Source organism: Triturus cristatus, chromosome 10 (assembly GCF_964204655.1).
Source record: "Triturus cristatus chromosome 10, aTriCri1.1, whole genome shotgun sequence".
NCBI lineage: Eukaryota > Metazoa > Chordata > Amphibia > Caudata > Salamandridae > Triturus > Triturus cristatus.
Window position 1 is genome coordinate 1,074,560,761 of NC_140593.1, and position 27,187 is coordinate 1,074,587,947.

The 27,187-nt window shown below is 42.5% G+C and overlaps 1 protein-coding gene across 1 annotated transcript in view; it reads left to right on the plus strand.

The window, feature by feature from the left end:
* The window catches only part of MAD1L1 (mitotic arrest deficient 1 like 1), a 2,477,345-nt gene that overhangs the window by 21,614 nt on the left and 2,428,544 nt on the right, over positions 1 to 27,187 (plus strand). The window contains exons 2-3 of the mRNA XM_085629234.1: positions 7,816 to 7,998; positions 15,200 to 15,340. Of these exons, the coding sequence (XP_085485360.1) occupies positions 7,846 to 7,998; positions 15,200 to 15,340 (294 nt within the window). The 5' untranslated portion in view covers positions 7,816 to 7,845. The remainder of the gene's footprint in view (positions 1 to 7,815; positions 7,999 to 15,199; positions 15,341 to 27,187) is intronic.

A 27,187-nucleotide genomic window follows, 5' to 3' on the forward strand; every position in this document is an offset into this window, starting at 1 on the left:
GACTTGTAGAGACGGGCAAGGCGGTCTGCCAGGGGGACCTCAAATGTTTAAAAAAATTCAGAAGTGTAACTGTCCTTACCAGGTGATTTACCTGACTGCAAGCCAGCTATGGCCATGAGCACCTCACTGGATGGATGTCATTGTCTAGTTGCAAGGCATCGTTCATATGGACCTAGGCTAAGTAAGTCTTGGCGTCTCCTAGATCAAGCGCCTCTGTCACATATTATGTAGAGTAGCAGTGCTCAAATTATTGAGCCATTTGCTTGTTCTGATGCACCCTGTGACCCTTTAGTATCTGTAATTCTCTGTTTGAGCACCTGAGTGCGTAGCCGATGTGCCAGAAGACGCCCTGCTTCATTGCTGCCTGTGCAGTTTTTTGTTTAGTTTGAAGGAGCGCATATTCTTTCTTATCCACCATTAGGGCTTTAAGCTGCTTTTGGGCTATCATAAGTTGCCGCTGCTCTTTATAGGAGCCAGACTGCTTATGGGCCTTCTAATTTCTTCCAACCTCAACAAAGTGATTCTTTTGCAAAAACAACCTTGTATATATCAAACACTAAATTCACCTTATTATGGGAAATCATCCATATCCCTCGCACACACATCACCTTCTATACATGGAATATTGATTTAATTAAAAAATGTCTCCCTTTCTTTGTAAAAAAAACACAATTAAGACCTATCTGTAAAGTTAAAATCTCTAGATAACACAGCATTTCAACATTTTTCATAGAATAATATTTCATCAGTGTATCAAACAATATTTAAAACTGATGATAAAAAAATGTATTATCTAATAGTGTCTGAATAAAACGGGTTTTTGAGACATCTGTGCTATATGACCATATTTATCACTGTAGTATTGGAATACTATCGATGAGCCTAATTTATCCAGGTTGTATGTATAATTATACCTATTCACCTGTTTAACCGAGCAGAGTCTATTTATAAAAATATCAACGTTTATATCGCACACAAATGACAGATTATCAAATCATGAATCACAAAAACATGTTGATGCAGTGTTTCGGTGGTTGCTCCACCTTCAGGACAAAATGATAAAATCAATCAAGGCATCTAAAAAGACAATTATATTTTTAAAAAATGTATTCCACACTATGAACAAAAAAGAGTAGTCACGAATCCATTAATCAACTCAGTGTATTTCTCTATAGTCAATTATTCTTTTGCTAGTTGCTGTTTTCTTTAGTTCTAGGGATCATAAGAAGGAAGGAGCCCTACATGTAGTTTTTGACCCTTGTCCCACAAATGATTCCACAAGGCCTCTTCATGTAATCCATGCTGGTGGATTGATACTCATTTGCCAGTCTAGTCCAAGTACCTTTCAAAAGACCATGCAAGCAAAGTAATGATTACACAGGTCTCATTTAATTTTGCCTATTATGTCACTTACAAAGACTTGCAGCAGCTACATAATAAAAAAATAATTCATGCTTTTTTTAAATCCAAGAAATACATACTTAATACCTTTGAGAGGGTTGAGGGTCTTTGCTGCTTTTATTTCTAGCTCTAGTTTGATAGGTGGAACTTTTGGCAGGAATTATTTTCTACTGAAAGTGGAAGCCAAGGCAGTCCTGCCACAGTCTAGGTCCCAGTAGGAGGGCTTGCCGTTACTACTGCTTATTCTGTATCTGGTTTTTGGTATGAAGGAAGCTTGCACTGATGCTGCCTTTGCTATGCCATGTCATAACGCATGCAAAGCGAGTAAGCAGTCTGCACTTAAAACAACTCCAAAACAACTCCAAAGCAAAACTTCAGGAGACTATCTTTTGGAGGCCCTTGGCTTAAAATTGCAGGCATCGTGGACATCAGCTGATTTAGTGGTAATTGTGCGATTTACGAAAAGCAGAGGAGCGTGAAAGATGAAACCTTGTCTGTCGCTGGAGCACTGTTCATAGCAACAAGATGCATATCCCTTAGCTGATTAGCAGGTTTGTGGGGGAAAAACTTCAGAAAAACGTAACAAGCTCCCTTTTCCCTGGAAATTGCCCTTTTTTGTTTTGCAATAATAAGTTTTAAATCTTCACTTTGTTAAAATCCTGCAATTTTTGTAAAAGTATATGCAAAAAATGTTAAAATGAAGAAATAAATTGGGACCAATCCTCTTGTTGGCGCTGCTGCTGGTACAATAAACGGAATGTGAGCATCAGACAAGAGAGGTGGCTACCCTGGTCTCCCCTTTTTCCAGTATCCAATTGTTATTTCTTCCCCAGCTCTCCTTGTTACTCTGCCACTTCTACCCCACCTCCTCCTGCCTTCTCTGTCCCCTAGCTTCATAGCCTCTAATCTCCAGGGCCTCACTATCCCGCCGCCAACTTCTTCGTGGGTCCTCTCATGGACTGCACTGGGTTTGAAGTGCCTCCCTTTTTTTCCTGTTTCTCCAGTGCTCGTCCCATCAAAACTGTTGAGGGTCACTTCTGGTGCCCCATAGCTGTTGTGAAGTTGGATATCTTCCAATTGCGAGGCGTGGTGCTGCTGAACACTCCAGCAGGTGACCTGGAAGAGTCTTCAGCAGTGTTACATAGACCTTCCGCTTGGTGGTTTGTGTCCAGTCCTATACATCCTCCACTGTAAACGATGAGTTATGCATTCCTAATTGTATGTTATAAAAATCCATTTCAACACAATAATTACTTTTTTATTTTAACTTTACATTTTATTCAGCTATTTTTATTTTATTTGTTCCAATGCGTTCTCGTATTTATCTGACATCACTTTATTCTTCGACATTCTCTGCATGCCAATGAATGAGCACAGAAGGATTTAAAGCAGTAGATTGTAAATAAGAAAGTGACGTATCGGTTTGTTGGTGGTTCCTATTCAACCAAAGTTCCTATCTGTAACAGTCCAAGCTGTACTTTTGTAACAGGCACATTTTCTGCTTATAGTGAAAGTACCACAAATTCTAGGTTTTTAAGCTGCACTGTTTGCTTTGTCTTGCTGAAAAATATGCCAACATAGGCCTCCAAATCCCGTGTGGGCTAATTTAAATATTTCAAAGGAAAAAAAGTGCAAAGAGAGGCTATTCCAACTGTAACTAAATTAGAATCTAACGAATTTAACAGAAAACTCTGCTTTATCAGCAACACTTCCAACAATAGCAGTAATGCTTGTAAGGAAAAACATCCAACCGCCATACTGACACCATTCAAAACAATTTTGCAAAGACGTCTCCCACTGCTTATGACACGAACTGGGGACTCTATCAACACGCTTCTATGTTCAGAAGTTCATTGTGTGAAGATACCCTAAATAATTTTTCATGGGAAAATGTTTTTCTTTATATCCTCTGGTGTATAAAGGCAGTACTTCATATCTGATGCCAGACCCATAATATGTTTATCTTTATACCCTTCCCAGGTGAAATGTATTTCTCTTTGCTTTATGTCTCTATACTATGTGAAACTATCTCGTGCCTTCAGTTCTTGTACATGTTGAGCAAAATAGATAAATATGCTAGAAACACATCTGGCTGTGCTTTAATTGTAGGTCTTGGATTTCCAGCCAGTCACATTAAGTTTAAAAGTCCGGTATTTTGGCTTTCCCGAGTGAAGTGCTTTATTGATCACACAACATACTTTCCAATAGATCCTGGCAGGTAGAGTGAGCCAATGTAGATCTAGTCATACAGTAACATGCATTAAACTTTTCTTTGGTTGCTGATTAAGTGCTATATAAAAAAACAAGTTGATAGTACTAAGGTTCTGGCTTGAGAGTTATGTAATGTTCTACTTGTGCTGACATAAATGCCTCCTGATCTCCATTTGTATGCCCTTTTCTCCTTATTGTGGGCCCTTGCCTCTGCTGCTTAATCAAAGCAAACACAAGAAGATGATGGACAGAGTGCTGAAACTTTTCAACCACTCTCCCCAGTCAAGAAATCTGGGTTGAATACATCGTACTTTTGCTCACCACACCACCCCACTTCTGACCCAGCCATATGCAAATCAATCTTGACCCTGCTCCTCATGGGAACTGTCCAGACCCAAACCAGTCTGAGGATGCTTGGTTATGGTCCAGGAGGACCTGTCTTGGCAGTTCGGGCTGGACTGTTCCCATGAGGCACAGGGTCAAGACTGATTTGCATATGGCTGGGACCAAACTGGGGTAGCGAAGTGAGCTAAAGAAAGATTGATTTAACCCAGATCTCTTAACTGGGGGTGAATGTTTTGCTTTCTCTCCCTAAGTGTGACTGGTATGCCTAGACGTTTTGTAAACAAACTTTATTAATCATTTGAAAAATGAGGCATCGTGCAAAATATGTGCTTGCTCCACTTGACTAGCCAGCGGAAGTACATCTCTGACATATATACAGTTCAAGATTACTAATTTAATGTCCATGCTCCGACTCCATCGCTTCAGGAGCTTCAGTATTAGATTTTGGCTGACCACATGCCTACAAACGAAACAGTAAATATTGCAACCCACCTCTAAACAATAACTCCTCCTGCCCTTTATCACTCTTCCCTCCCCAAGGCGTGTCTTAAAGTTATTAAGCACCCTCATCCCTCTCCGGGATACTGCCCATTTGCTCCTGTCTAAACATTTTGGACTCTGAAATTCCCACTTAGGCTTCCCCTGGGGACAGGCTCCTCAGTCCTCCCGTCTCTCCCCCTATGCATCGTAATACATGAAATCACCCATCCACCCCGACTATTCTCGGTCTCGCTCTTCGGAGATGTCATTGAGCAGCTTTAAATGCAACGTTAACGCCTCCCATGCCGTGGCTTCTAGTGCCTTCGCACTCCCACTTCTAGCATTTCGCAAGCAGAACGTTCCTTCGCTGCCTGCCCAATGCTCAAATTCTCTTCTCCAGCTCGTTATGCTGAGACACCCTCTCGCTTTCCAATGACTTGTCTTATCTCGTTTTGCTAGTACTAGGCCTAGATCCTGAAATTTGCTGGTGATCTTGTTCTTAGACGTATGTGAAAATCTGTGTAGCAAGCAATATCCTGCTGTCTTAGTTACTTCTTTCTCAGTAATTTCCACTAAAAGTTCTGTCACCTCCCGCCAAAAATTCTCTACTTCCGGGCAACTCCAGAACATATGGAGGAACTCCGCTACTACTTCGCCACACCGGGAACACATGGCCGTGGCCATGTTAGAATACTTGTTAATGTGTCCTAGGGTAAGATACGCCCTATGGAATGTGATGGGTATGCCTAGACGTGGGGCCCGGGCACACTGTGCCACTGGATTCAAGCTAGCCTTCTGATGAGGAGTAATGTCCTGAAACCGTTCCCGGGATGCTTGTTCCCGGTCCAGGGAGGACCTGGCTTGGCTGCTCGGGGTGGTCTCATGAGGCACAGGGTCAAGACTGATTTGCATATGGCTATGTCCAAACTCGGTGCCATGGTGAGCAAAAGAACAATTGATTCAACCCTGATTTCTTGACTGGGGGTGAATGTTTGATTTGTTCAGCATTCCGTCCATCAATTGTATGCGCAGCATTTTTTGCTGCTTAATCATGCACAAGCTATATCGGAATTTATGGAAATGGGAAGGTACCAACAGAGTCCTTTTTGCATAGACAGCCCCTAGAATGACCCAAGTGAGCAAATCACAGCTTCAAGAAGTATGCTTGCAAGGAAAATAATTGTAAAGTCGTCAAATATCTGATGATATAACATAACCGACCCTGCATTTGATCTTATATCATCTGTTGCACAGTGAGGAAAATAAAATACCTGCTTGAATAAAACACCTTGTACTCTACAACTTGATCTGTTTCGGAATTGATTTGTAGGAGGATTTACAACTTGATTTATTTCAATTAACTATCTTGGGTTTTAAATACTTAGTCGCAGGAATCGATCTGTGACCTTGTTTTTTGTCACAGAAATCATTGGTAGCTTCGTACGGTGTTCTCTGGTGGTGCAGGCGTTACAGATGGGTTATAATGTAACTACAGATTTGTAGCATTCTAATTGGCATGAATTGTTGCTTTCAAACTCCCTGGTCATTGAACGACAAAAGCCAGAGCCACGCTTCTTCACTCTGAACCGGTTACTTTGTTGCAAATCCTTCTTTGTAACAAGTCCTTTAAAGCAAGGAAGTATTGCTTTGCCCTGAAATATTAAAACATGGCCGGATCACTGGCCATTGCTTTCAATAAAACGACTCTTTCATTAGCATTGTTAAACAGAAAGTAATGACGTTTTTTTTTTATAGATGTTCTAGATTAGCCGTTCTGTGCCACAGTGGCACTATATTTGCATGCTAATGCACAGAGTTGGAAACGGCTGACTTTATACAAGCAAGTGTTGGTGGTGCCTATATCTAAAGTTACCAGATTAGCCCGTGTCCTCAAGGACAAGGTGCTGTAATCATATTTACTTTTGACAGCCTAATGTATTGACCCATAAACTGGTCTCATTATGTCATCCTAGCCAAATATTTATTTTGCAGAGCCACCTTTTTCCTCTTGATCACATATGAGCGCACCTTCTAATATGTGAGTTCAGCGTTCCTGCTGTACTAAAAAACCTATTTCATTTGATTTAATAGACTAAACCTTTGCTCCATGCAGAATACAAATCTAGCGCACATATAGGGGTACCAATGACCCTGACTTGCCTCTTAGTTCACAATAGCATTGTCACCAGAATAGGGTGTTTCTCAGTTCATATTTAAAAAAAATCACTTTTAATATATTACTAAAACATTAGGTGGTAGTGCACTGTCATTTTCAGATATAACATTTTCCATTGAAATGACCAAAAACATTTCCACTAACATGCAGTTTTACTTATTAAACTATACAGTGTATAAACAATCTATGGGAATTAGGTTTCAGCAAACATTTATCATTTGCACATCACCAAGTGTTCTGACTTGTTTTCATCCTATTGAGGGAAAACATATATATATATATATATATATATATATATATATATATATATATATATATATATATATTATAAAATTTTATCCAAAACTTCTCCAAGTTCAAGATATTATAAAATATACACTTTTTTCACATCCACAATTACAAAACATGGGCCTTCATAACTACTGAAATTTGTTTTGAGATATTTCTACAGTTCACTTCTCAGCTATTTAAATGTTAGAATAAAACATGACGTACTACAGCCTATCATTTCACACTTTTTGTACAGCACGTTTGTCAGACAGTTCACTTTATAAAATCCTTGAACTTTGCAGTCAGTGAAAGAAAAGTAATTGTAGATGTAAACTGACTTTTGACCTCTACCTCTGAAGACAGAATACATTTGACAAGATAAAAACAAGATTTAAAAGCTTCTTTTATGCACCATCACTTTGAGAGTGAACAGAAGACTTGTTTGTCAGTTCACCAGAAGGGATGAGTAGGCCCTAAATATAGCTCGCCCTAATAAAATCTGGCTCGCCAAAGCAAGTGGGCAAATAGATTTGTTGAGGCCTGTCAGTTGTAGTATTTATTCAATTCAGTTGACCTAATTGAATTCAAGAAAAAATTAATAGAAGAGAAGCCCGGGACCATACCATTGTGTCCTTAGTGAACTGGAGTAGACTGGTATTCTTAATTCTAACTTGCAGCAGTGCTCTTTCACCTCAAGTGGTGGTCCACATTCAGGTGTATACTTAGTGATCAGTGTAAAAACACTGGTTGGTCTAGTCCTGTGAGCATATTTGTGTATGTGTCTGTCTGTATGACAGTGTTGTGCCTAGAAAGCTGCTGAAATTGTGATGGGTTCTCTGATCTGGAACAAAGCATGAAGTGCAGCTAGATCTCTTGTGGCATTTAATCTGAAGTTCTAGCATAAAATAAACTATAACCCTTTCCTGTTTCAGGCCAGACCACCTGGGAGAGCACGCACCGCTATGGAGGATCTGGATGATAACACCACAGTCTTCTCCACCTTGCGTTCTTTCAATAACTTCCTGTCTCAGAGGTCCGAGGTCAGCCCGGTTAGCCTGTTCTCTTCCAGTCCTGGCCATGGCTCCCTGCAGCTGCAGTTTCAGCAGAGCGCTCAGGTGAGGTGTCTTAATGAGGCTTGTATTTTGCTAGTCTACAGTGTAAAAAGTTAGCTACAGTCATGCTTTCTCCATACCACATTTAGGAGGGAACATGACCTGGAATTGTGCAATTTCGTTCATAATGGAATTCGCCTCCTTTTGGTGGTTGCCATTTTATCTTCACACGGTGATTTCACAGTTCCTGGTGCCCCTTTACACCAAGCCCCTAACAATTTTAACAGATATCTGAGTAATATTGTTTTGTTGGAGACAATGATGTGTTTTGCTCTCTTTTGATATATTAACTTCTGAAATATGGAAATAGGAGTTGTTTGTTACATCGTCTCCTGACTGGAGTTTCAGTTTGACATATATACGTTTCTGCTCATGAAAGAACCTATTCTACATGCTGTAGGTGATCTCTTTATTAAAACATTTACCCCGATACCGACTGTTTGAAAAGAGATAAACCCCATTTTTTGGTGATCAATCTTCTGTCAATCTCGCTAAAGGCAAATTTGTCATTGTGTGTTTAGTGAATTAACAAGTTCCAGGCTCACTGGTGAAGCATATTTACATACAAAGCTTTTCAAACTTCACAAGTTGTAGGGGTTCCCTGCAATTAGTCCATCTTAGTTGGAAATTGTTAAATTTCACATCTTGTCAGTGTAACTTGCGTTTCAATAAATGGCCCTTCAATTTAAAAATCTTACAAGATACTGGGCAACTATCATCCCCATCATCTTCAGAGAGTGTAAACTCCTACTGTTTAAAATCTGTTTTGTAAACCCTCTTCCTCACAAACCTTAAGCTCTCCTCCATTCCATTAACCTGGGGTGGACAACATTTAATTTTAGTGTTCAGCTGATCTTGTAGTAGTCCTAGTCTTTCATTCTATCGTGTCATAGTCTATATCGGTTCTCATCAAGATTCTAGGGATCTTGCCAAATATTTTATTACACTGGGGCGAACCTACCATCCATATCCAATCCTCACAGCAAGTGGAATACTCTTACCCATAAATTGGTGAATCTGGAACCTCCCTTGGAAATCTGCCATCAGATGCTGTCACAAGCACCAATTGCTTTGCTGTCACCACCCTCAGTCAGTGGCTCGCCTCAACGCGTTTTCTTTTTTGTGTGAGATCATAACTCCCAGTTTATCACACATCTCTGATTCAGTTATTATGTATGTCTACATTAAACATAGCGTAAACCTTTAAACTCTGAATGTAATGAAGACAGTACCATTGAATGATCAAATACCTACACAGCATTAATCAGTAGATATATGTTTATCATTCTGTGGTCCAAAGTCACAAGTGTCATCCTGCTTAGGGACTAAATATTGAGTGTGCTATGTTTAGCTTTACCTATATCCGAGAGCGACTGGCCGTTAAAACTGTATACCCAGACTATCCTGCGGAACCCACTACTCTGCAGGCATTGCAAGTGATGCTGACGGGTGAAAAGCGTCATAAGCTAATTACTAGACTGTAAAACGCGTCCTTACGAGAACGGGAACAAAGCGATCACCCCTCCTGTGTTTGCTGACAGAGGACCTTGGGGGCAGCTCTTACGCCTGAAGTGTGGACGGCGTGTTGCACTCTGACAGGTCGTCTTACGGCTAATTATAACCTCAGAATGTTTCATTTCAAACTTTTGCATCAATTATATTATACTCCGGTGCCACTGCATAGATACAGCTTGCGTGACACCGCTAACTGTGTGAGGTGTGGAATGGCAGATGCAGATTTTTTGCATGTGGCATGGCAGTGTGTGGGTATGTTTGCCTTCTGGTCGGAATTGACGAAACTACTTACTGATATTGTATTGGAACCTGTGCAATGTGTACCTGAGGTATGTCTCTTGGGATATATGCACCGCCTAAAGCCATGTAGTTGACGCATAGTTGCTGTATCTACCTTATTTGCCAAGAGGGCTGTGGTGCAATGTTGGGGTGCAAAACATACTCCGACAATCAAAAAATGGCTGCGTGAGCTGTTGTATTGTAAAACTCAATTACTGGCTTATGAAGAAGAGTTACCTGAAACCTCTCGTCCAAGAGACTTTTGGGCTCCGCTTACTGCGTACCTGTTGACAAGGCCAGACTTGCAGTGACCCTGTGTGTATATATACATTGAGTGCCCACATATACTTTCTGACTTGCTGTGACTTTGATTCCCTCGTCATCCACGGTGAATGGTTTTTACTGTGCCCGCTCGAGAGGTCCTAATCGGCTGTTTCCAATTGTAACCTCATTAGACAACTCTGCCTCTGTATCATAGTGGGTTGTTTCTACTCTGTCAATGTACTTGATCTTGGCTTCTTCTGCCAAAAGGGGGGGTGGTGGTCTGGAGGGGTTGGTTTGGGATTGATCTATGGTAATGGAATGTGGATCTTGTTGACATTACTTTGGTTGAAACTAATAAAGAAATTTGAAAAAAATAATATTGAGTGTGCTACCATATAGTGTATATCCCTATTTGTGACAGTGGGACAAACCTTACTTGAAGGATATTATCCTATGCGACGACCCGACGCCTGGAACGACACCTGCTGGCCCCCGCCAGCCCGCCCACCCCCACGGACCACGCACGCTGCCTGGGAATCATCCTGGACTCAGAGCTCAAAATGGACCGCCAGATCAACTCAGTATCGTCCTCCTGCTTCCACACCCTCCGTCTCCTACGTAAGCCCTTCAAATGGATCCCCCTGGAACACAGAAAGACAGTCACTCACGCCCTGGTCACCAGCAGGCTCGACTACGGCAACGCACTCTGTCGGAATGAACAAAAACCTCACCTGCAAGCTACAGAACATCCAAAACGCTGCCGCAAGACTGGTCCTCAACCTGCCAAACTGCCACATGTCCCAGCACCTGCTCGCACTCCACTGGCTCCCCATCGAAGCTAGAGTCCCCTTCAAGATGCTAACCCACGCTTACAAGGCCCTCCACGACACTGGACCAGCATCATGTATGCTGGTCCGGTGTCGTGGAGGGCCTTGTGAGCCCTCCCGACTCAAATTCCACGCACCCCAAAGGACCCTACGATCAGCCCAGCTCTCCTATGCCGTGGTTCCCTGCACCAGAAAGACTAGATCGGGAGGCCGCTCCTTCTCCTTCCGCGCGGGCAGAGCCTGGAACGACCTTCCGCTCCACCTCAGACAGACAACATCGCTCCCCATCTTCGCAGGAAACCTCAAAACCTTCAAAGTTATCAGCACAGCAATCCATGTGGGAAAGGACAGCTGCAAGGAGCATAGCATTTTGGTGTGGCACCACAGCAGGGTGTGACAATGGTATAACAGTATATATGTCAACAGTTTTTGATTGAAATGAAAGACCAATGTGATCCTCTAGTTTTGAGTGGCTGAAACAGTTCACAGTAAAGGGTTCTGCATTTTGTGGGATGTTAAGGTATAACCAGATATTTTGCATATCAAATTAACACTCTGGATTGATCATTCCCTATGATGGTTCTGATCGGGAACTCATGTTGACCTGCGAAGTGCATTCTGAGAAAAAGCACTCTAACCCAAATAGTTGGTCTGATTTACTGAAATTCTCGAGAAATCCAAGTACAATGTTGTGGCCCACTATGTTGAATGGCACAAAGACATTGAGGCGATCAAGATTGTCTTCTCTCTAATTTACAGATCTATATCCCTGGGATTCACATCTGAGTGAAAATGTGATTGACATTCTAATGAGTTTAGCTTATGATTGAGGGTCAGGGATAGAGCAGTGGAGTAGGTAAATGCATGGTTGGAATCTTAAGCCGTATGACAGTGAGGCACTGTAAAAGTTCTGTTATGAGCTGCAGGAAGGTCCGGGTGGATGGTGATCTAATTGCAGATGCTTATTAGAGCTCTTGAAGGGTTCAACTGCTTCATTTAACTCTGTAGTTCATTTGTCAGCATTAGCCATGAACACTGCAAACTTGGTAGGTCAGTGTAGCACATCTTAATTGGAAGTGAGGTTAGGTGGAGGAGAACGGCTGTTGACCCAGAGAGCAGCAATGCTCTTGTGAAGTTGTCTGCTGAGCTGTCAAGCTCTTTGAGGAGTTGAAAGTGAAAGGAGGAGCTCTCGATTCCTGGTGGGTCAAGAATAATATTTTTGGTTAAGTAGATTGATTCTCCATTTGGAAATAGGTTTTTCCTCACCTGTAGGATGGCTTGTTTGGCTATTGCCTGCTAGGCGATCCTCTGAGAGGTACAAATGCCTTTAAGAAATGGGAGGTTATCAAACAGCAGTTTGTTCTGAAATGATGATACAGCTTGTTCTGTTTCTTCAGAATTGGGTGGGAGGCACGTCATCCATGACAGTGGCCTTTGCTTCTCATGTTTATGGCGGGCTAGGAGCAGGTTGACAGAAGAGGGAGCAGGACATATGACTGAGGTCTACTGATCTTTTTACACCATGACAGAGCAGTGTTTATCTCAGATGGCTGTGAAAAAATTAGCTCTTGATAGTTACACTGTTATACTCTGTAAAGAAAACTGTATATTCTAATTTTCTTTAGTTGGGAAATGCATCCTCTTCAATACATAATTTGAACTAAACCCACTCCTCTAATTGAGCCCTAGAGTATTCTGAGAAAGTTGAGGTTCTGCTAACCTCTTTGTATCGGTTCGAATGTACCACCCTAGTTGTTTCCTGAAATCAGGAGATTGTTGGAAGCAAATTTAATCATAGCCTAAAATACCTTTCTTAGTAATAGCCAATATATTGGATTTCCCCAGTGTCATTAATCCTTAACACTCCTCCTATACACCAGATTCAACTAGTATTGCAGGCTTATTTGTAAGTTGTTGTGATATAAGGAAACACTCTTGTCAATAAATAGCAATACAAACTTTCTAATTACATTTTATGTGTTCCTCATGTATTATAATTGCCTTCTGAGCTCTGCTTTAAGCAACTAAAGTGGTGAAGTGTAGCTCTCATAGTACTGCATGTTTAGCAATTTAATAGGTGGTGGTCAAATTTTCCACATTCAGAAGAATGTATTAAATTTGCACTCTTCTTGTAATCACGAATTTGGATTATAGGAAAATTCACAACGATACCCCAAGTGTAGATGCCAACTCTCATTTTGATGTTTTATCCATTGAACCCAACCCCTCTGAATACAATTCAATATTGCTCCTGCATTTAGGGACCCATCCTGGGTGAATATTGTGCTTGCAGAAAATGTGTACATTTTGCCTTCTGTACACCCAAGTTGTGACATTTGCATTGGAAGACATGTTTTCTGAGTTTTGCCGCTAGTATTGGGGTGGAGTGGTAACTGATGGTATTAGTGTTATTTCACAGTCTGGTGCTCCTGATCGGTGTAAAAAATACCACACCCAGACAGTAACTGTACCCTGTGGTATTTTTATTTAATAGTTACTGTGGTAATTCCACAGACTAGGGTAGTCCAAACAAACCCTAGATAGTTTTACTTTTTATATTCCTCTACCTTTCCTTTCCTCATGTTTCCATTCTACCATTAAACCCAAGAAAGAAAATTAATGTGAGCTCAAAAGTGAATTTTGATAGTTTCAAGATATGTAAACAGCCTCATTACACTCCTCCAGCCTTCTAATTCACACTCACAACCCTGGAAGATGGATATAATTGCCTGATAAATGCTCATTGCTTCGCATTACTGACCGCTCGTTGCCACAAACCTATTCAGCCTCCCGTCTGTAATGGAAACCTCAGAGAACTATTTGCAAAGGCCGCTTACGACCCAAAAAAACAACCCCCACAAAATACAGCATCACCAATTATCCTGCCAACAAATTCTGATGGAGATAACTATTTAATCAGTATATGCATTTACATAGTGATGAGCAAAAGGTAGCCGAGCAAAGATAAATTGAGAAGAAGTTAGTCTTGACATTTTGCTGATGGCCAGGTGCTAAAATATCCCTAAGTATTTCGAAGCCTAGCATTCTAAAATCCCCTGCTGCAAATTAAAGATCTACAGTTTGAGAATATAAAGAATCTGGGGCAGATGTGATGGATTGTCTCTCTATTGGGTATTTCCTGGCATCAAGTCTTGGGTAATGTGTGCGTCTTTCTAATGAGGGATATACTGCTTGGTGTACTGTTAAACTCCTTTTACGGGTTAGGTCTCAATATTTATATGGAGTGTATCAGCCTGACTTAATTTTTTTTGTTCAAATCTGTTTTATTGAATTTTACAGATACATACAAAGAAGCATAGTTTCACGTTGTTCATGCATGTTGTCACGCATCGACAATAACATTGTATTTTCACTGCATGTAAGTCGAGCCCTTTAACATACACGGCGCATTTGCCACCCCGGATTGGTTACAAGTACAACATACGGCTCCTTACATTAGTGCGATGCTTCACAAGTCGATGACTAGTTAGTTACGGCAATCCCACAAGTACCGTCTTTCAGTTAATTCAGCGTGGACTTCAATACAGACAATGTAGAATAATAACAATTATGAACAACTAACCAACTCAACGCAGACCGGTATTAGCACCCCAATTTCCCTTCCCCCCCGCCCCTTTCCCCGCCTCCTCCACCACACGTCCTAGCATTTCAGATTGACTGTTAATTTCCTTTAATGGCGACCACCGTTGTCTTCACAGATAACTATACAAATCAGCTCCCACGTGAGAATCAGCCTGATTTAATAAGTGTTGGCACTTTGTATATATGGGTTGTTTACAGCTTGAACCTGGCTATTAAGCAAAAGAGTCCACTACATCGGGGGTTGAGGCTTTGCTGTGGGGAATGCATTCAAAATAAGTTACAATGGACTTCCAAGCTGTGGCACAAGTTAGCGTGGCTTGAAAGAAGCTCAGCGGCAGACAGTGAAATGCCATTATGAGCATGAAGTACGATATGACTTTATTGTCCTGGTGGCTCCAAGAATTGTTTGAGTGTCGGGTGATGTTTAGTATTGGTTGTGGAATTGTGCACAAAAATTGATTTACGTTTCTTGTGTCTGATAGCTTAGTGGACTAATGCATCGACTGTAGGGATCTGGTCCCATGTCTGAATCGCTGTGGGTTCACCCAGCCCTTCTTCCTCCAAAGGTACATAAAATGAGTACTAATGAGTTGGGTTGCCATATAAATCTTTTGTGACGGTGCGCTTTTCAGTTACCTATGTTATACAAGTGGACTAAAATGCTCTTGCTTTTTTAATTGTGTGTTTTTCCCCACGGTGTCTTCCCACTGGTCTAGCTTGAAGAGCAAGCTGAGCAGATCCGTTCCAAGTCCAACCTCCTGCAGATCGAAAGAGAAAAGATGCAGATGGAGCTCAGTCACAAACGGGCCCGAATTGAGCTGGAAAAGGCTGCGACTACCAGTGCTAGGAATTACGAGGTGGGTGTGCTCCTATCTACTTAACGTACTGTGTTTGAAATGATGCAAAAGAATGGATAAGGGTATTACTCTGCAGTAGTAGGTGCCCCCCTCCCCCATTTTATATCACTGCTATATTTTCTTTCCACTGGGATATTGTGTTTTTGATAACCACCAACGACTTTTCTTCTGAATCTTCAAATTGTGTTTATTTTGAAAATGTATAAGTCACATAAAAGGTACAAAACACAAAAGCATTTATAAATGTGCATGTATAAAAATACCCATTATAAAAATATTTGTTTTCAAGAATAAGGAATTAAGTATACACAAGGTGGGTGAATTGAATATGTAGGCTGTAGAAAATAAAACATCTAATGTTGTACCCTAACTTAGTTATAATACATGGGAATTGCCTTTAAGTTTTTAATTTAAAAGCAAATTAACTGTTAGACAGGTCAGTCCTTAGGGGGGCCATCGCCCAAACCTTTTGCTTTCTCTCCTCCTGTTTACTGAAATCTGCTTTTGCTGGCCCTAGGACTCTGTGCACTTTACCACTGCTAACTGGTGCTAACGTGCTTGTGCTCACTCCTTGACTTAAACCCAATTGGCACATTTAATATACTTGTACGTCCCTAGTAAAGTGGTACAACGTGTACCCAGGACCTGTAAATTAAATATTGCCAGTGATCCTGCCGTAATTCTTGTTTCAATCACTTAAGCCCTTTCAAACATGTCTCAGGATTGCCATTGCTGCCTGTGTGTTTTAAACTGCCAATTCGACCTTGAAATAAACATTTTGCCAGGCCTAAACCTACCTTTGTAACGCATATGTCACCCTTAGGGTATGCCCTAAACAGTCCATAGGGCAGGGTGCATTGTAGTTAAAAGGTTGGACACGTTCTTTTAAGTTTTACATGTCCTGGTAGTGAAAAACACCTACATTCATTTTTCACAATTGTGGGTCCTACCTCTCCCATAGGATAACATTGGGTGTCCTTATTACAGTTAATAACTGTTAGCTTTTGTTTGGAAACAGGTAGAAATGCCATGTTTAGTCTCAACAGAATTGTAATTTAAAACCCTCGTTATTAGTGAAGCCAGATTTTAAGTTACAATTCTGAAAATGCAGTTCTGTAAGAAAAAGGGGTAAACCGATCCCTTACTGGCCGTATAATGAGCGCAGAATTTGTTTTTGATATTTGCCCTTGACAGGGGGAAAACCCTTAACCTCCTAATTTGTGGACAAGGTTCAAAGTGGTTGTAAGGGCAAGACTCTTTTTTAAAAAATTCCAGTCAGACAAAAGATCATTTTGTTGGTAGTTTCTTTAAGGTATATTCACTCTATCGGTGAGAGTGAGTGAGAGACAGCCAACACATGTTTCACCCCTTTACATTGCGATCCGGCCTGGAGCTTCCTCAGGGCTGTACATACATTCATAGTGAGCAAAGAAACCAGAGAGAGAAAACAGAGAAAAAGACAGAGAAAAACACGCAGGGGGGTGGTGTGTATCCCTGTGATTACAGGCAAAAAAGGGCAGAGAGATAGGGTGTAAAAAAGAGGGACAAGGAAGGGGAAAGACAGGGCATTGGAGGAGGAGAGATAGGGAGGTGAGTTTTATAATCAGAAGGGTAAAGGAGGACGGAAAGTCAACAAACGTCATATAATCATGTTAGCAAAAAATATAGACCATTATTAAAGCGAAAAAACAAAATGAAGGAGACAGCGGAGGGGAAAAAGAAAAGATAAGAAGATGAAAGAGTAACATAGAAGGGTACAATGATGAAACAAATTGCAAAAAACATATTGCAAAAAACATAGGGGGCATCAATGTAATTCACTCTCGTATAGAGTGTTTTCACAAAAGCAAGGTTGTGCAATATTTGGTCGCTAGTTATCAAGACGATATGTTTTGTGGTGCATAAAGTATCAGAGCAATAGTTATTAACAAGCAACAGGTAAGTGTGTAAACACAAGTCAAATATATTGTAGTATGTTTCGGTTGGTGGGGCGACCACGTTATGCGAGATTGGAAGTATTATGTAGGCAGACAGGGGAGCAACCCGGAAGCACAGTGATTCAAGTGAAAAGGAACAATTGCATACATTTTACATTGTACACAGACAGGACAGAGGTATTGTGTCATCAATCAAATGAAAGCAGGTAGAAAAAACAGGTATATAGGAAGAACGTGACTTTCATCATGTATGGTGATTTGAATAGAAAAGAGAAAGAAAGGGGAAGAAGGGGGGGGGGAAAAGCATGGAAAACGAGAAAGTTGTGAAGCAAAAGTTTGTGTGAATATTTTAAACGCAGTAGGGTGAGGGTTTGGTCGAGCGTATGGGACCGGTGTAGGATTTTGTGATAAGCGAGGTAATATAATTACATGTTAGTGGATAGGTCGCAATGCCACATCCGGTCTAATCCAGGGATATATGAAAGAAAGAAGATATGATGTCCTACTAGTTAGTCAGAGTGAAGGCTCGAGCGATTGTGAGAGTCTACAAGATGGGCCTCTGGTATATAGTGGCCTGTGTAGAATGGGCCAATAACTATATTTAAACCCCAATCGGGTGTCAAAAAAAAAATCTATAATCAAGGCGAGACTTATCTCCCTGAAGTGGTTCTAACAGTAATAATAATGAGGACTATGCAGAGACGTGTAATGGCAATTAAACTGGTAGCGCGTGAAAGGTAACATCAATTGGCTGGGTGGTGATGCAATGCACAACTATGCAGAGACATGTAATGGCAATTATACGGGTGGCGCTTAAAAAGGTAACACTAATCAGCTGAGCAGTGACGCAATGCATGTCTTGGACAGCAGGGGTATAAGGGTCTTACCATTGTTATTGTAGATATATCAATATTATCATCTGTAAAGGATCCTGTAGTATCTATGGGGACAATGGGGGGGGGGGGGGGGTGAGGTTGGATGATGAATCTAACTATAGCCAAGGAAGGTTCGAATTACGATCAAGTTGGGCGTAGGGGGCCGCGGGCTTACCTAATCAAAATCATGGGCGTAATGCCGGTATCGTCGGGTCTGTCTGGAAATGAGGGAACGGCATGTATGGTGAGGCGGCCATTAAGAGAAGACGAGTTAGAGCTCTTCCGGGTCATAAGGTGAAAGTGCAGCTCGGGGTGGCTGGGCGCCATGTTGGTAAGGGTAGTGTGTAAAGTAGTGGCCATTATTAAACAGGAGATCGAGTATCATTGTGTCACCAGAAAAGTGGCAACTCTGGACTGTTGAGCACCAAACGGATTTGAGTTATGTGAAAGAGTTCAAGACGGTTTCCCGGATTGGTACAGGTGAACTATTCATGTGATATGGAAGGGACACAGAAAAGGCGGGGGAAAGGATATGTTGAAGGTGTGGGCCCGGATGTAGTGTCGTCAATGTGTAATACTATGATTGGGGACCAATTTGAAAGCAAACTTCAGGGGTTGATCTGTTTTCCTTGGAGATATACTAAGATGTCTGGATATAGTTCTGAGTTGCACAGTCCAGGGCATCTGGGACTAATTTTATGTGGCTCACAAATTCCGGGGCAGCTATGATCTCTAGTGCGGTGGGGAGGGGTAGGGGTGGTAGGTGTGAAGGTATAGTATGGAAGCAAGAAGGTGTTCTTGGATACGTCAGTGACAAGCTTTTTTGGGGAAGTTGCCCCACATCTGAGGTTGGTACTTGTGCGAGAGAGGAGCACTCTAGACATAAAAACATATATTTTTTTGTGTCACCCCCCCCCCCCCCCCAAAAAAAACCTAAGAAACAAAACAAAAACACAGTCCTGTAGTTACAGTAGTTCCTTATTTGCAGCAGGGCCGCGATTCATACATTTATTCTTCTCCTAGCCACACATGCATTTCTGCATCCTTATTTAAGTCTTACTTTGAGCTCACGATCTCCCCCTCTTCTTGCTGGATGGACCGTTTCCAGACCAAAAAAGGTGAAGTCTTTCCTGTGTGGGTGCATGCAGTGGAAATGTTCAGTAAGTGGAAGGCCGGCGTTGTACTTGTGTAGGTTTCGATTACGATAGTGTTCTTGAATCCGGGTGCGTAGTGGTCGTATTGTGCTCCCAATGTATGGAAGGTTGAAGGGGCAGATGATTATATAGATTGTGAATTTACTGTTGCAGTCAATCCATTCTTTGATGGTAAATTCCCTTCCTTGTGTTAGTGGTACTTGTGTTGTCTTTCTTTTGCTCAGTTTACAAATACTGCAGTTTTTACAGGTGTGAAATCCTGCTGGTCTATCCAGGAATGTAGTGATGGATTTTCTTTTGTCCTCCAATTCAGATTTACACAGTAAACTCTTTAGATTGGGTGCTCGTCTGAAGGTCATTTCTGGATAGTTTTTTAGATGTTCAGTTTGGCTGGGTGTTTGTTGTAGGAGGTGCTAGTGTGGTTTCAATGATTCTGATTTGAAGGTGGCCATTGTGGTAGTGGGTAATGAAGCGGATCATAATGTTACTCTCTCGTCGTTTAGGTTGGAAAAATTTTTGCGTTCCATTTGGGCCACTGAAGTCAGGGTGTTGGTGAGTGAGTTATGATCATATCCTCGTTGACTTAATCTTGAGACCAATTCTTCTCCTTTTTCCTTAAATACTTGGTATTCGCTACAGTTTCGGCGTGTTCTCAATAGTCCCCCCCCCCCCCCCCCCTTTGGGATGCTCTTTATGTTGTGACGGGGACGACAACTGTCTGCTCTCGGGATGGAATTTGCTGCTGTTTCTTTTCTATACAGTTTGCTATGTAGGGTATTGTCTTTAACATATAGTGTGACATCCAGAAAGTTGATCTCAGTCTGTGAGTATGTGGATGTGGTTTTTATCCCCCAAGGGTTTCTGTCCAGGCTTTCCAGAAATCTTTTGAGTAGTGTCATGTCTCCTTGCCAAATACAGAGAATATCGTCAATATATCATCGCCAAACTACAATGTGGGAGGTGAATTCAGCAAAGTCTTGATCCCACAGCCAGAATTTTCCACATGACTCACGAAAATGCATGCGTACGGCGGTGCGAATTTGGCCCCCATGGCAGTTCCGCGTTTCTGCCTGTATATTTTGCCATTAAAGCTTAATATGTTGTTCTCCAAGCAAAAACTCAACATCTCTAGGATCATTTTATTCGTTTCCAAAAGGTTGGCTAGTTGTGTCCAAAGTGATCATTGGGTTGCTGTGATGCCATCACGGTGTTCGATAGAAGTATAGAGACTGACGATGTCCATGCACACCAATACAAAGTCTGGTTCCCACGCGATATTTTGTAGTTTTAGGAGGATGTCTTTAGTGTCCTGGATGAAAGATGGGATGTCTCTCATCAGTATCTGTAATTTCTTATCTATGTATTCTCCCATCCTGGAACATGCTGAATTAATCCCAGCTATGATTGGTCTTCCGGGTGGCGGATATGTACCCTTATATATTTTCGGGAGAAGGTAAAGGGTCGGCATGGTGGGATGAGTTGTATATAGAAAAGCTTTTTCCGCTAGGCATATGAGGCCAAGTGAGTACCACCTTTCGATCTTGGCTTTGATAGATTTAAGAATATCCTGTGTGGGGTCACGCGTTAAGAGTTCATAGCATGTTTAGTCTCCAAGAATATAGTCCTCTATGTGTAAAGCTACTGAGTTTCCTCTTTTACGATGAGGTCCTTCTTGTCACTCAGTCTTTTGATTGCTGTCCTCTCTTCTTGTGTGATATTGCGTGGTAGATATTTAGATTTTCTTTGGTACTTATTGTATTCCTGTTCAAGGTCATGTGTGACTGCCTGGTAAAAGGCATCAATGCTGTTGCCTGAAGGTAGTTGTGGAATGAGAGTTGATTTTTTTTTTTTTTTTGTGTGAGCTCAGTATCTATGGACTGGTTGGACTGTTTGGTTTCAATTCCTAATTCGTGGGCAGTTCTAGTGAGTGTATCAGAGTTGTTTTATTCCTCACTGAGGTTGGTTAGTAGGTCAACATGTTCTATGCCTTGAATGGAGAGTTCTGAAGCTGTGGTATGGGGTGGATGTTCTTGTCTTGTGACTCGATCATCAAAAAAGGCTTTGAGTTTTAGTTTGCATGTAAATTTGAAAAGGTCAATATGTGTCTTTGTGATGTTCCAAGAAGAAGTGGGACAAAAAGAGTCCTTTGTTGAGAATTTCAGTTTCCTGATTGGTTAGCTGAATACATGATAAGTTCTTCACCAGATTACCCGAAGTCAGGTTCTTCTTTCCAATTCCTTTTTCCTGGACCCGGTAGTCACACCTATCGTTGGGGTCTGTTGCTGTTGGTATTGTGGGAAACTGGCCATTGTTGTAGTATTTGTGGTATGTGTGGTTTTTGTGGTTCTGATACAGAGTCTGTAGCGCAGCACCTCCTCGAAAAAAGTCACCCTGCATCGCGAGTTTTCTCCTTTTGCGCCCGGTGCAGGTGAGTCTATTTCTGAACTGGAGGACGCCCCTGTCTGTTGCCCACTGCCATCGGTTGTTGTGTTGTCCTGTGGTTTGGTGTTGTATCTTGTGGGGTTTAAATATAGGTATTGGCCCATTCTACACGTGCCACTATATACCAGAGGCCCACCTTGTAGACTTTCACAATCGCTTTAGCCTTTGCTCTGAATAACTAGTAGGACATCATATCTTCTTTCTTTCATATATCCCTGGATCTGGCCGAATGTGGCATTGCGACCTCTCCACTAACATGTAATTATATTACCTCGCTTATCACAAAATCCTACACCGGTCCCATACACTCAACCAAACCCTCACCCTACTGCGTTTAAAATATTCACATTCCCTTTTTCTTCACAACTTTCTCGTTTTCCATGCTTTTTTTTCCCCCCTTCTTTCCCCCTTCTTTCTCTTTTCTATTCAATCACCATACATGATGAATGTCACGTTCTTCCAATATACCTCTTTTTTTTATACCTGCTTTCATTTTATTGGTCTGATGACACAATACCTCTGTCCTGTCTGTGTACAATGTAAAATGTAAAATTTACGCAATTGTTCCTTTTTACTTGAATCACTGTGCTTCCGGGTTGCTCCCCTGTCTGCCTACATAATACTTCCAATCTCGCATAACGTGGTCGCCCCACCAACTGAAACATACTACAACATATTTGACTCGTGTTTACACACTTACCTGTTTGTTAATAACTATTGCTCTGATACTTTTTGCACCACAAAACATATTGTCTTGATAACTTGCGACCAAATGTTGCACGACTTTGGTTTTGTGAAATCACTCTACGACGGTGAATTACATTGATGTCCCCTATGTTTTTTGCAATTTGTTTCATTATTGTACCTTTCTATGTTACTTTCTTTTGTCGTCTTATCTTTTCTTGTTCTTTCTTTTTTCCTCCGCTGTCTCCCTAATTTTGGTTATTTCACTTTAATAATGTTCTATATTTTTTGCTAACATGATTATGACGTTGGTTGACTTTCCGTCCTCCTTTCCCCTTTTGTTTATAAAACTCACCTCCCTATCTCTCCTCCTCCAATGCCCCGTCTTTCCACTCTTTCCCCTTCCTTGTCCCTCTTCTTTACCCCCTATCTCTCTGCTCTTTTTTGCCTGTGATCACGGGGATACACACCACCCCCCAGTGTGTTTTTCTCTGTCTTTTTTCTCTGTTTTCTCGCTCTGGTTTCTTTGTCTCCTTGCTCACTATGAATTTATGTACAGCCCTGAGGAAGCCCCAGGCCAGATGGCCATGTAAAGGGGTGAAACACGTGTTGGCTGTCTGTCACTCACTCACTCTCACGGATAGAGTGAATATACCTTAAAGAAACTACCAACAAAATGATCTTTTGTCTGACTGGAATTTTTTAAAGAGAGTCTTGCCCTTACAACCACTTTGAATCCTGAAAATGCCACTTTTAGAAAGATCATTAAATATAATGGGGTAACCCAATGTCCCTCACAACCTGGGCATGTGCAGGATAATCTACACTGTGTTCTGTTGGGTAATATAATTGCTTAGTATAAATAGGAATTAATCCCACGAGAATGCAGCGTAGTAACTTGTTTAATGTAAACACTGTTTGGCAATTATTTAATTTTTTAAAAAACATATTTTATTGGTCAAGCAGCACATGTACAGCAGAGCCCTGTAACCAAGCGACATCTGCACAATTATGGCATATAGAATTGACTTTGACATTTTTCCTCCACTATGCCCAATAAGACCTTAAAGGTAATACAACATAAATCTAAACCCCCCCCCCCTCCCCTAAGTGCACTACCCATCCACCCCAACTGGATCCGCTTAGATATTGAAAGTCAAATTACCCACCTCCCAGGGTTCTGACCAAGCAGCCACGATTTTATAATCACTAATCTCATTCTACAGAAACCGGATCTAGGAGCAATCCCCGGTAGTCTGCCCACCGTTTCCATATTTTGAAATGTTTTAGGGGGCATCCTCTAGCTAGGAAGATCGGTTTCTCAAGTCCCATACAAAAGTCCAGACCGTTCTTCCATGTGGTCACTGCAGGGGGCCTCGGAGCTTTCCATGCCTTATCTATATCCCTCTTTGCCAACGTGAGACCTAACAATAACAAGTGGCGTTTATAGATATTGCCTCCTATCCCCTCCAGGACATGTAATAGTGCCAGTTTCGGCAAGCGGGGAAGATCTCAGCCCAAAACTTATGACAGGCAAGTGAAAACTCCCCTCCAAAACCGATCCAGCACCAGACACTGCCAAACTGTATGCATCAGCGTACCCTCCTCCCTGTGGCATCTGAGGCACTGTGAGGATGCAACCAGCCCCGCCCTCCACAACCGCATTCGCGTATAATAGACCCTATGCAAGTAATTAAACTGGACCAGGCGTAGACGCATCGCAATGGCCGCCACACGCGGGGCAGCTAGGGCCTCCACCCAGTCCTCCTCCTCCGAAGGGTCCCAGGTCACCCTCCCAATCCTCCCGGAGTTTCTGCAGTGTAGAGGAGCAGTGTATAACCAGGGTTCGATATATCCTAGATATCTTGTGGTCTTGTATATCCCCATAAAGACCTTTGCCTCCAAGGGGCTAAACTCGGGCACTGATTCTAACCCCACCAGGCTGGGCGATAGGGCGTGTCGAAACTGAAGGTATTTAAAGAATTGGGACTGCGGCATGTGGAACTCCATCTGAAGGTCCCGGAACGATTTCAATGTCGAACCCTGCATAACATCTCCCAAGACCGAGATCCCTATGAGATCCCACCCTCTGAAACCTTGCAGGGCGGCTAATTGCGGCAAGCGCCCATTATCCCAAAGGGGGGTCTCCTGCGTCAGTTTATTCCACCACCCCATTCTGCGTAGTGCCTGCCTTCAGACCCGGAACACCACCTTTGTTGCCGGAGGCAATGGCCCCCGCATTGGTGCAGAGTACAATACCGCATGTAGAGAATGGTCCCCCATGAGGCGCCTCTCCATCGCATATGCCGAATCCTCCCGATTGCCGTACCACCATTCGTTCAATATGAGTAGGTGAGAAGCTTGATAATGGGACAAGATATCTGGCGACGGAATCCCTCCACCATATGTCGAAAGAAAACACGTCCGCAGGGTCACACGCACTTTGCCCCCTCCCATAAGAATTGCCCGAGAGCCGTAATTACCTGCCGGAACCAACGGGGGGATCGGATATGGGTGATTCTGTAACTGATATAAGAGACGAGGTAGAGCCACCATCTAAAATATGGCTGATCTGCCATAGATGGTCAATGGCATACGGGACCAGGTCTTAATGTCATCGCGAACTCTCTCCCAAACCAGAACTAAATTATGCTCCCATGCAACTGCAGGTATATGTGTTACAAATACACCCAAGTATTTCAGTCCCCCCCCCCCCCCCCCCCCCCCCCCCCCTTCGCCAACTGAATCGACGATGCCCAGGTCACACCGGCCCCCAATTAACCACAGTGTAGATTTGCGGGGATTCATATATAAACCAGAGGTTTCCCCAAATATCTGCATAATACGCAGGAGCCGATGTCCCGTTCTGTCCACCTTCGTGAAAAAAAAGAGGGCGTCATCCGCGTATAGGGCGATCCTATCTGACAACCCCCGGGCCCATTCAAAACCGTGAACTTGCGTGTCCATACGCACCCATTCTGCCAGTGGCTCCATCGCAAGTGCAAATAGATACGGAGACAGAGGGCATCCCTGTCTCGTTCCCTGACCTATAGAAAACACGGAGGAACTCCTTTGGCAATTATTTTAACTTTGAATGTGAGTCAAACACACCACACAAATCTTACTCAATATATACATGTATATTTTGCTTTTTATGTTTTTTAAAAATCATTCATATTGTATGTCTATCACATATATGAATTACAAAGTAAACAACATGGAATAAGTGACTTAAGTGAACCATGTTACATAAAGTGCGGCACTGTTTTATACAAAATCACAAACAGACACAAAATTCAAAACATTGTAGATTTTACTTTGAGAAACATGGCATTTTCCTGTTGTGATCATTTGGGGCCTATGTCCTGGGTCACAAGTCTGTGATTAACATGCGATCACCTCTGTGTCTTCCTTCTAGACAGTGAGACAAAGGGGGACTACGTATTGGCAGGGATAGCCCACCCTGCCAGGATGTGTGGATTGGACATGTACCCTGTGTAGGAAGGTGGATATCTGACTATGGTTACCCCCAACTTTTTGCCTAGTGTCTAGCTGGTTTTTCGACTTAGTTGGCCTGAGATCCTGCCATTCAGGGTCTCAGGCTGTCTGCTCTCTCTGTAAAATGGACTCCATGTACCCTAGGTACATACCCAATTGGTAAGGATCACCTTATTGGACCCTGTATAGTGTACCCTAGGTACCCAGGGCATAGGTGTACCCTAGGCCTCCCAGGGGCTGCAGCATGTATTATGCCACCCCTGGTCTGGCCTTCCAATCAGACACAACTGGCTGATCACTCAGCTGGGGCAAGGTCGTGTAATCACCCCTTGCTTAGATATAGTATGCCTATATCTGCCCTTATATATAGACACATGTGTACCTATCAGTCACTCCTATGGCAGGCCTTAACAATCCTGGAGGCAGAGTGCTTGGTAACATGTGAGATGGTGCTCTAGCATGAGCTGAGCCTGTCTGCAGCTTTCGGAACCATGTCCTTATAGCTGTTCTATGACATAGCCTACCATATACTCTTAAAGTGCCTTATAATCTTAAACGGTTATGGTAACTATGGTTTGGCTTTATCAAAACATGTCGTGTAAGGTGTCTAACACTTTGGAATAATACCCCCATCCCATTTCTGGTGATGAGGATATTATTCCTCCCTTCTAGAGGGAGAGACATGTTAAAATCCTACTTTGCTGTTTATCTCTAACCAAAGCCTCAGCATCACAAAATGGATGCTGCTGCCACAGACACAAGTCTGACCTCCTGCTGCTGGGAGTGATCCCAGCCAGGGAGGCCTGGACAATAGGTTTCCTGCTTGGGGAGGTGCTAGCACCTCCCCAGACAGCCTTTAGTGTATTGGGGCAGGGTGGGCTGAAAGGAATGAGACATGCCTGGGGCACACAAGGTGTTCCTTGCATAGTCCAGTTCAAACCGGCGCTGGGGCACTCCAGCCCCAGCTCTGGCGCGAAACTGGACAAAGGGAAGTGGGTGTAACCACCCCCTCCCAGGTCCCACCCATAAGGCGTGACCTAGCAGGTATCCCAGCCCCCCAGATTAGTATAAGAGTGGGAGTTGGGCCTCAAGAGATTAGATTATCCTGAACCTGCAAAACTGAACAGAAACTCTGGACCTTCGACATTCGACGAAAGAAGAAGACTGAAGAATCTCCCTTGTAGCCAAGGAGTGGCTACCCTGTGCAAACAGGCACCATCAAGTGACTACCCTTTGCTTTGTGAAACGTTCGACGAG